Source organism: Alligator sinensis, unplaced genomic scaffold (genome assembly GCF_000455745.1).
Source record: "Alligator sinensis unplaced genomic scaffold, ASM45574v1 scaffold116_1, whole genome shotgun sequence".
Classification (NCBI taxonomy): domain Eukaryota; kingdom Metazoa; phylum Chordata; order Crocodylia; family Alligatoridae; genus Alligator; species Alligator sinensis.
The window spans coordinates 3,888,324-3,898,838 of NW_005841908.1; the positions used below are offsets into that span (position 1 = coordinate 3,888,324).

At 45.9% G+C, this 10,515-nt stretch overlaps 1 protein-coding gene across 1 annotated transcript in view; it reads left to right on the top strand.

The window, feature by feature from the left end:
- Positions 1 to 2,569: 2,569 nt before the first annotated feature.
- CEP295 (centrosomal protein 295) overlaps positions 2,570 to 10,515 on the top strand; it is a 71,777-nt gene continuing 63,831 nt past the window's right edge. The window contains exons 1-4 of the mRNA XM_006018637.3: positions 2,570 to 2,781; positions 5,885 to 6,018; positions 7,662 to 7,862; positions 9,640 to 9,764. Of these exons, the coding sequence (XP_006018699.1) occupies positions 5,911 to 6,018; positions 7,662 to 7,862; positions 9,640 to 9,764 (434 nt within the window). The 5' untranslated portion in view covers positions 2,570 to 2,781; positions 5,885 to 5,910. The remainder of the gene's footprint in view (positions 2,782 to 5,884; positions 6,019 to 7,661; positions 7,863 to 9,639; positions 9,765 to 10,515) is intronic.

The window sequence follows — 10,515 nt, forward strand, 5'->3', positions numbered from 1 at the left end:
CAAGGAGGGGAGGTGTTGCGAGGAAAATCAGATCTGGTCATGTCAAATTGACTGAACTCCCACAAGCCTTTTTGAGATGATTCAGAATTCAATGATTGTGGCCTAAAGCTAACCCCAGTAAAATGCCACGGAATATCTAGAACAACAGAATAACAGAACCATAAATTAAGATGATAACATGGTAACCATTGGGACTAATTAATGTGGGAAGAGAAAAATATCAGGAAAATATTCTAAATGTGTAAGGATGTCCTATTGTAAATTTAGGATCTAGAAATCAAAATATCATATAACAAGCTTGGCTAGCCTTAGCAATGATGATGCCACTAAAGGGTTAAATAGCCTAAGCAAGTGAAATCACGGTTCGCTGTCTGCTGTTTGAATTGCTTGCATGGATTTCTAAAGGAAGACCAAGCCTTTGGACTTGGAGGAGCACAACCCAGGAAGCTTGCCAAGTACAGCTGACTGGGGGGAATAACTCCTGAGTAACATCTCTAGACAGACTGTGATGCGGTGAGGAATCACGTTAACACACTTAGTTTTTGGTAACTGCCTGCTTATATTCTGGCAACCCCAGTTAAGTTGACTACTTGTATACTAGCAACCCCAATTGATTAACTGCTTTGTGTTTAATGGATAATCTTGTAGTCAATAAAGCTTCTGACTGATTATCAGACAAATGTCATATAGTTCTCCTTGCCCACAGAAAAGCAGGGCTCAAGTTTCAGCCCAACAGGCTTGACTGCGACCCACCCGCACACATGCTCCAAATGGAGAGAGACCTCTGCTGAGCTGCCTTCCTGCTTCCTGAGAGCAACTCCTGTGGATGAGTCCAGAGCAGCTTTGTTAGGACACCTCTGAGCTGACAGTGCCTCAGTGCCACAACACGCTGCCACCAGGGACAAGCAACACCACAGCAGGGTGGAAAAGGCTCATACTGAACTGCTTGGCCTGGCGCTGGGAAACCCTGCTGGTGTTTCTGGAACATAACAGGCAGAGTCCATCAGACATCACTGCAGGGGCTGGAGGGGGTCACAGAAGTCGCAGAGAAGCAGGGCGGGCAGGGACCTGCAGAGCTCAAGTCCAACCCCTGCTGGGGGCACCACACAACAGGGGTGTGCGAAGCTTCAGTCCCTGATCTGATTCAGTGGAGATTTGGCCCAATTTGGTGGCTGAATCTCCAAATCTGAATCGAATCAGAGGACCCTTGAATGTCTCTGAATTGAATTGGAACCCTCCAAATCAATTCGGAGAGATTTGGAAAGATTTGGACATAGACAAGCTTTAAATGTTTTTTCTATATACCTATAGGTAGCAGGGGCTCATGAATGCTGCGATGCTGGGGCGCATGGATGGTTAGATAAGCATCTAGCTGCGGTCATCTAGACCCAGCCCTCTTTCCTGCCTATGCAGGGTAGCTGCGGTCAGCTAGACCCAGCACTCTTCCCTGCCTATGCAGGGGGTCGGACTCGATGATCTATTGAGGTCTCTTCCGACCCTAACATCTATGAATCTATGGAGTTCCCCAGTGCACTTGGCATCACTTACGGTGCATTTCTGCGATCACAAGCTGCATCTGCTACCTCAAGCTATGTAGAAAAAGCTTTTAAAGCCATGCCTGTGTCCGAATCTCTGATTCTCCGAATCAGCATCAAATCTTCAGATTCGGATTCGGCTGAATCGAATCAGGACAGTGATCGAAATTAACAAATTCAAACACTGTCTGTGATTCGGGCCGAATCCGAATTGAATAGGACCCGCTTTGCACACCCCTACCACACAAACTATTCCTTACACAGGCAATTGGGACTGTTCCTAAAATTACCATCCATCCTGACAACAACACGAAGCACGTGAACCTGCCACAGGGGAGCCGCAGCAGCCGCGTCCTGCTTCCATAAAAGGCTGTCAGAGCAGGCTCCAGAGACCCCAGACAGAGCCCCCGCCCTCCCAACTAACATGACCTGGGGTCAAAACTCCTCCCTGCCCTCGATCATGGTTGGCAACCCCTCACCTGGAGCTAGGGTCACCAACCCTCCGGGGCTGCGCAGGAGACCCCAGGAATTAGATCTAAATCTCCAGGAGACTGCTGAGAGTCACCCAGGTAGAGATAAATGACAAGGCAGTCATTACAATAAACGTTAAATGTTGAATCTGATTGATACGCTAGTCCAGCGGGTTGTTAAAATGTAACGGTCTTGTGCATTTGCCTTCCTGACGTAAAGTCATTAATGTCACCGTGTCAGGTCATGAAACCTCCCCGAGTAGAGTTGGCAACCCTACCTGCAGCACGGCGCGTCCCCGAGGCTGCAGGTGACTGAAGAGTCCCACCCTTGAGCCACGGACACTTGCACCGCCCTGTCCCGCAGCCGGGGGAGAGGAACGGGCGCGGCGGGAGAGCAGCGCGGGACTCACCCACCAGCCCGCGCCACCTCGCACATTCGGCGCGGCCCGCGCAACGGCCAATCACGGCTCGACTTAGCTGCTATTGGTCAAGAGGCGCCGTGACCACGCCCCCCCCGAGAGGGAGAGGGGCGCGCCTATCGTCCCCCCGAGCCGCTGCGCTATGAGGGTTCGTTTCTTGACGCATGCGCAGCGAGTCTCCGAGCCGGGCTAGGATGGGAGAAAGTTAGCCTTTGCGCATGCGTACGCTCGTCCGAGCCGCCGGTTTTCCCGCCTCGTTCGCACTCTTTGGCGGGCGGTTTGAATGCCGGATGTGACGGAGGGGGAGGGGCCGGAAGGAGCCGTTTGAAGCGCCTAGAGCTCGGGCCGTGAGGGCAGGTCGGTGGCGCGGGCGGGGATGGTGGTCGGCGGGGGTCCCTGGATGAAGGAGCCCATGGTCCTTTCCCTGGTGTTGTGTAAATGCGGCGGCTGCCCTCTCCTCCGAGCCGCAGCGCTCAGGCAGCCCCAGATCAGATCGCCTCTGGTAGTCACTTCCTCGGTGGTAAATCCTCGCTCCTTCCACCCAGGAACTAGTGATTGAAAAAAAAAAGCTGGGTTAAGAAAAGCTTAAAGCATAGCGCGCGTTTGGAGAGCCTTGGGACCGAAAACCAAAGTAAGTTGAAGGCTGCAGCTGACACCAGGCCCCCATACTTTAACGTAACCTTTTTAGAAAAGTCTTGTAAATAGGTCACAACAGGCTACGGACTGTATTAGGGGCCCAATCTTATGGGGTCCCCAAAGGCTCCTCTATAGATTAGTAAAGATTAAAGAAAACCACTCTATTCAATGGGACTCCGTGCTCAGACTAGACGATCCCATTAAGCGTCTCTGTGTTGCTTAGTTTCAGTTCTTAAACTGTGGGTTTGTGTCTCCAGTGATCCTGGGCAGACAAGGTTCTTTGGGGAGATGTGATATCATTTATTAGACCAACTAAATAGTTAGAAAAATGACTCTTTGTACTCTTTTGGTCACAAACACCCTTCTTCAGGCATAGGGAGAGTCTGTCTCCACAGGTAGCAACCTTGTTAACAGCAGTATTTGGAGATGAGAGATAACAGACCTGATTACCCACCCATCAGCCCTCTTGTCTCTCTGCAAGTTTGTGTATGCACAGTCAAGGCCTTACCTTTCTCAAAGTGCAAAATTTCAAGAAGTTAAATGAATAAAGGATATCAAACAACAAGAATGCACTTTTTGTAGAAAACAATGATTAAATCGAGGCTTCCTGGCCAATGATTTAAATGGTTGTTTAAATTATTTAATTCGATTTGATTTAAATCAAATTCACCCTAGCTTAAACACCTTTTAAAATGTTGTGATTTGGTGGAAGGGAATTGGATGCTCCAGAACGATGAGGATATGCTCATTGCTCACAGGAAAGTATTTTTCTGTCTCAATGTAAATTTTAACCAACATGAATTGTTTAGTAAAGCAAATGTTTGGTGTGCGCCTTTGCAGCCTTGCTAACCTTTTGAGTTTCAGCTTGGAAACATAATGAAAAGGAGAGCCAGAAGCGCATGCATGAAGATCCATAAATCTTGTAAATCCCTACAACTGTTTTGTAGAGATGCACCAATACATTGGTCCATATCATTTCGGCACCGATAAAAGGAAAATTGATGTTATCTGCAATCGGCTTTGTTTGGCCAATAATATCACCAATAAATGCCATATGCATCTGCGCAATCACAGCATGCAGGCAGCCAGGAGTGCAGCCCGGCAGTGGGGAGAGCAGTATCTGGCTGGTAGGTCTGTTGAGGGGGGGTGGGAAGGGGAGGAGGGGCAGATCAAGGCCCCCCCACAGTGAGGAAGGGAGTGGAGCAGTGGCAGGTGCTGCCCAGCTGGGGCAGGGCATGGGATGGAACCACAAACAGCTTGTCTTGCGGGGGTGGCTCCTGCCAGTGGAGGCACCCCAGAGTGAGGAACAGGGGGCACATGCCTCCCAGATCTGTGCGCAGGGCAAGGGCAGGCTTCGTGCTGGGCTCTTCCCGGCGAGGAGGTTCGGCCAGGACTGTGGTCAGGGTGGGCAGTGGGGCACCAGGGAGGGGAGGGTTACAGGGTAGACTACAGCCACCGAAAATTTGCCGTAGCGCCGCTCCCAGCACCACCGTCACCAGCCCTGAACACAGCCCCTGCCCAACCACCCAGCCTCAAGCACGCAGTGGCAGCCCACCTTCGCCCCACACACAGATCCAGGGGCCATATGCGTCCCCCAGGGATGCATGCAGCAGCAAGAGCCACACCCCATGCTCCCTGGATGCGCCACTTGCAGCTCAGTCCCATGCCCTGTCCTGGCTGGGCAGCCCCAGCCCCACTCCCTCCCTCACCGCAGAGGCTCAATCTGCCCCCACCACGCCCCTTCCCAGCCTTCCACGCTCTCCCCGCAACAGACTTACCAGCCAGACACTGCTCTCCAAGCTGCTGGGCTTGTATATCAAATCGGTATCAGCCAATATGGTTCATTAATAATCAGCCATTGGTATCAGCCCAGAAAATCTATCAGTGCGCCCCTACTGTTTTGCTATATACCCTCAGCTTCACAATAGTCCTTTCATAAATGATTTAGTTAATAGTCTAGGCTGCTCAAAAAATTGCTTTCTTATATATTTAAGGTTTGGAATTTACAAGCAGTTATTCACTTGAGTAAATATACAGTGAGTTCACTGAGACTGTGTATTATGTGTGAAATTACTTGTGTAAAAATGCTGCAGGAGCAGAGCTATGTGGAAAATCATAATACTTAACCTTTTTAGCACATAAAATATTGTACTAAGAGGGCACAGTGACACTGACCCATTTCTAGTCCCTTTTTCAAGTAGAGTACAACTGGACATGTTCACATAGTGACAAAATCCCCTTCTTGATTCTAGCCTCTGATTCCAACATTACATTAGAAATTACCTTCCTTTGTAACATGATTTCTTTGTTAGTAATTGTAGCTGCCACAAGAATTTCTTGGGATTGTGAGTGGGAGAGGTAACACACTCTATATGATCATGTGATAGGGAAGAGGCATATAGGCCACTAACCAATTTAAGGTTTAGTTCACCCTTTGCAAGAGGTTGAGGTCTCCTCCTACAGTAGAATGTTTCATTCTAACTAACACGTCTGAAAGACCATTTATTGATACTTGTTTCAGAAGTTTAACTGAGCTTACTATTCCTGGCTGCAGCGGATAGGCTTTCCTAGGCTGCAGTCTGGCAATGAACACCTGCTCCCTGCAGGATTAGCAGTTTAAGTAATAAGTACGTTTAACTGTAACAAATATCATGCCAAAACGCCCCCAGGTATTAAGAAAAGTATACAACCAGCATAAACTTTTGCAGCTCCAATTCGTAGCATCTTTATAGGTTTTTAGCATTATGCCAATATCTTTATTTCCTGTCAAAAAAAAATTAGCTGCAGGTTATTTACTATGTTTTTCAACATTGTTCTGACCCAGAAATCAAGTAGTCAACGTTCCCAAAGATGAAAAGAAAAGTGGCAAAAGCTGGGAAACTGAGACTTAGTCCCAATGAGGAAGCTATGATTTTGAAAGAAGAATATGAAAGAAGAAGAAAACTGAGACTGCAGCAGGTATGCTTTTAGTGTTGACAGCAATTTTCATTTATGTGATTGAAAGAAAGCACATCTGTAATTTAGGAGTGCACTTTAAAGAGCATTTTTGCACAGCAAAGGTGAAAAATTCTATAAACCAGGGTTATTGAACACTGGCCCACAGAGCTATGTGAGCTGGCCTGTGGGTCTCTGGACCATCCCCATGTGCCAAATAGGGCATATGCTCTCCCCGGTACCTCATGCATTGCACATAGCATAGTGGGGTCAGCCTACAGTGCTGCTTGCAATGCCTGTACTGGACCAGCTCTGCACACTGGCTCCAGGGCCAGTCCATATTAGGCCATGCCAAAGCTAGCGTGTAGGGCTGGGCCTGGAGGATGCTGCGTGCAGCATCCACCCCTTGCCAGCCCCGTGTGCTGGGCATGCAACCAGTCCAGTGCCTCATGTAGCTTGTGCCAGCCTAGGGCATACTCTGCATGCAGTTTGCAAGTTAGACCCAGAACTGCAGACAGCACAGGGAGTCCATATGTGATGCCCTGCCAAACCAGCCTTACATGGTGGTTTTGGCATAGCCCAATCCGACCCAGCCCAGTTCCAGAGCCAGCCTGTAGAGCCAGTCTGGCAGGGTGCCACATGCAGCACAGAGGGGTTGATCTGGTACCTGTGCTGCATGCAGTGCCGGGTCCAGCCTGTGTGCCATATGCAACACAAGCCCTGGAGCAAAGCCCATGCATGCTGTATGCAGCATGTGGACTAGACCCAGCACCAGGGGTGCTGCACATAGCACAGAGGGTTGTTCCCAATCGGCCCGGGCCAGATGAGTTTGACCCCCTGCTATAAACAAACTGCAAACATAATATGCACCTTGCTACATATTATTGATTTTTCTTTCTTCACATCAACTGCAAGAGCTATCAAGTTTTTGCAGTTGTAAGTCTTCTTGCATAACAGCCATCTCTTCCTTTCCAGCTGCTGCTAAAACCTTTACTAGTCCTCATTATTTAATTTCTCAGGTACTGCCATCTTACTCTTTGGTCTTCTGAATTTTTATCTCATTTCCCTTCAGGCAATCCAAAGTGCTCTCACTAAATAAAGTGTACTTTGCTTACTGTTCTGGCTAGGTCTACTTGCTCTTTAAATGCCTTGCTTGTTGCCTTTTGTACAGGGGATATTTTAAGCAACTTGTCATCAGAATGTTCTCAGCCTAACTTCTGACCATTTCTCCATCATTTCTTTTAATTGCTGTTTTGACCTTTTTTCTGGACAAATAGCATCCTTGTTCGTTTCTCTTGTCACTCTGTCTGTTTTTTTCTGAACTTCCTCTGCTCTCCCAAGTACCCTGATTTTATTTTAAACATTTTTCTTAAAGCATGCTTCTTCAAAAACCATACACCCTAACCTACTGACCCCTCTTAGCTTTTAGAGAAAAAGTACTGCCTCACTTGGAATAGTTTTATGTATTTATTAGTATGACTTCTGAATTTGGAAAATGGAATACATGATCACTTGGAGTTAGTGTCCTGAGGATATAACTAGTTAATGTGAATAGCGTTAACAATGGAAGAGACTGACAATCGTTAGAGAACTGGTTAAGGACCTTCTATAAGGCTGGCTACAGGTCTGGTAAGTAACTGACAAAATTTATAATTTTGCTCAATCAGGTTCGAGAGCAGGAAAGGTACATTGCCTTACAGATAAGACAAGAAGTAAAGCAGAGGAAAGATGAGGAACTGCATCAGTTGGCAGAAAACCTAAAGGCCGAGTGGCTGAAAGCCCAAGATCAGAAGATTAAAGCCTTGGAAAAGCTTTATTTATCAAGTCTAAGAGCTGTGGGGGAGGGCCACAGACAGGCAAAGGAAAATGTAAGTAAAGAGATTATGTGACATGGTCAAGACTCTCAGTATTTAATTTACCAAAATTGTAGAAGTGGCATATGTCACTGTTGCTTTTAATCTTAGAGTCATAGGGCACTTTTACACATGCTCTGGACGTGCGGGGTGTTGCATTTTAATTAGAGTGGCTCCGAGAGCTGCTCTAATTAAAGCACTGCCACGTCTCATGTATCAACATCCCCACGTTTAAAAATGGCAGCAGGGGCGCTTGAACTAAAGCTCATTCAAGCTTTAGTTCAAGTGCATCTGCCACCATTTTTAAGTGAAGGGATGCTCATACACAGGACTTAAGAGGCTGCTGGAGCATGGCAATTACTCAATCAGTTGACTCAATTAATTGAGTCTGCTCCGACACGCTGGAATTCCAACATGTCCAAGCAGCCTCACTCCTCATGTATAGGCACCCATAGTGCCTGAAATGGTACATGTTTAAAAAATTCCACATTTGAATATTTTTATAAAAAATATTTACATACTTTCAGTTGCAAATATGAATGCATGAAACGAAGCATGATATGAGGAACTACACAAGTTTTATTGACATAAATATATTTAATTTCCATGTTTTATAAAGGGTGCAGATTGTCAGGCCTTGGAGTTCGAGGCAGAAACTTATTGGCCTTTATGGGATTTCTTTTGCCTTTCTCGTAATAATTTGTACTATTATTGGAGTTGAGGTCCTGAACTAGATGGACAAGCGGTCTTATCTAGTAAGGCAGTTTGTTTGGCTTCAAAAGAAACATGTCTATAATGTGTCATAAACATTATGACCATTATGATGGTATGTGGTAGTACCCACCTTTAGGAAGACTGCATTGCACAGTGGCAATAAATCATCCCAAACTTATGCCTGTGTAATGTTTGTACTCCCAAATGCTAGCATGTCTAATCTCAAGTCATTGCTTATATGTATAAGAATGTCTGCGGAGTCCATCCCATGCAAAGCATCCTATGTCACTTACCTCCCAGTAAGAACCAAGCTGTCTGTTCTGGGATCATTTCACAGTCCTATTCATGGCTGTAAATACCACACATCCTTGGTATTTTTCCCCCTCTGACTTAGACAGGACTTGATTTGGAGCTCTCTGAAGTCTAAGGGAAATCTCTTGCACAATTTCAGTGAACTCTGAATCAGGTTTGTAGAGCCCAAACTCTACTACAGACTTCCTGTTCAACTTTTGCAAGCCATTTTGCCCCTGCCTCAAGTAAAGTACCTTTATTCCCTTTTGTATAGGTAGATAAACTATCTCAAAGTCCTTTGAGACTAATTTGCTGATTTTTAACATCATAGGGTGGGGAATTCTGTAGAAATGCATAGCAGTAAGATAATTGGTTAAAGCTATGAATCACAAAAGAGATTTCCTGTTGATTCACAAATTTTGAAATTCTCATGAATGAAAGAGGAGTTCCAGAAAAAGGCTGTGGTGGTTTGAGTTATATGAGCTATTAAAATATTGACGTTAGCAGTCAGATGCAGATGGAAGCTAAGGTTTCCATCTGTTTCTGTAATGGTGTGAGGGGGAACATTGCATATTGCTGTAACTAGTAATAAAGAAAGAACAAGAGGTGGAAAGTGATTAGTCATGTTTGACTCTTGTAGAATAGAAATTCGTCTTTGTCATGTCAAGCAAGTTGCTCTTTGCCATTGATAATACTTCACATGAAATATGTTGATATCATAATATCATAAGAAATAATAAGTGTCAAGTGTGTTGTTATCAGGCACTAATTACATTTTATTGTCAAGGAACCTGATTTGGAATCTCTGGCAAAGCAAAGAGAAGAAAGGAAACAAAGAGCAGAAAAGAGGCATAAGGAAGCTCTGAAAGAGCAGAAAAAACAAAAAGAAAAACTAGAGACAGAGCAAACATGGTATGAAGTTGTAATCTGTTTTTTATTCAAATAGAGTGCATACTGAAGTGTGCCAAGTGTAGAAGGCAGGAATCCTGAGACTTCTTTCTGAGAAGGCGTTTTAATTTAGGAATTGTATATAATGAAAGATTAGTGTGTGATAAACAGGGATCCTGGTTTTCTCTGGTTAAAAAAAATCCCCAATGTTTGGATTAAAAAAGTAACTCAAAATCCACATTTTTCTGTGATTAAAATGGAATGCCGCTAATATATAGATACTAGCCAATTGTCCCTCTCAGCCAGTTGGCGCGCACCCTCTCAGTGACTCATGCGCAGTTGGCCCAGAGCATGACAGACAGACTAAGGCTTTTATTATATTAGAGTATATCATAGAAGTAGGGTTGGAAGGGACCTTGTAGATCTTCAAGTCTGACCCCCTGCCTGGGCAGGAGGGAAACTGGGCTCAAGTGACCCCAGCCAGGTAGGCATCGAGCCGCTTCTTAAAGACCCCCAGGGTAGGAGCCAGCGCCACTTCCCTTGGAAGTTGGTTCCAGATCCTAGCCGCCCTAACTGTGAAGTAGTTCTTACGGATGTCTAATCTAAACCTACTCTCCAACAACTTGTGGCCGTTATTCCTTGTTATCCCAGGGGGCGCTAGGGGAAACAAGGTCTCCCCCCAACCTTTCTGGTCTCCCGTAGTGAGTTTATAGACGGTCACCAGGTCCCCCATCAGCCTTCTCTTGTGAAGGCTGAACAGGTTCAGGTCCCATAG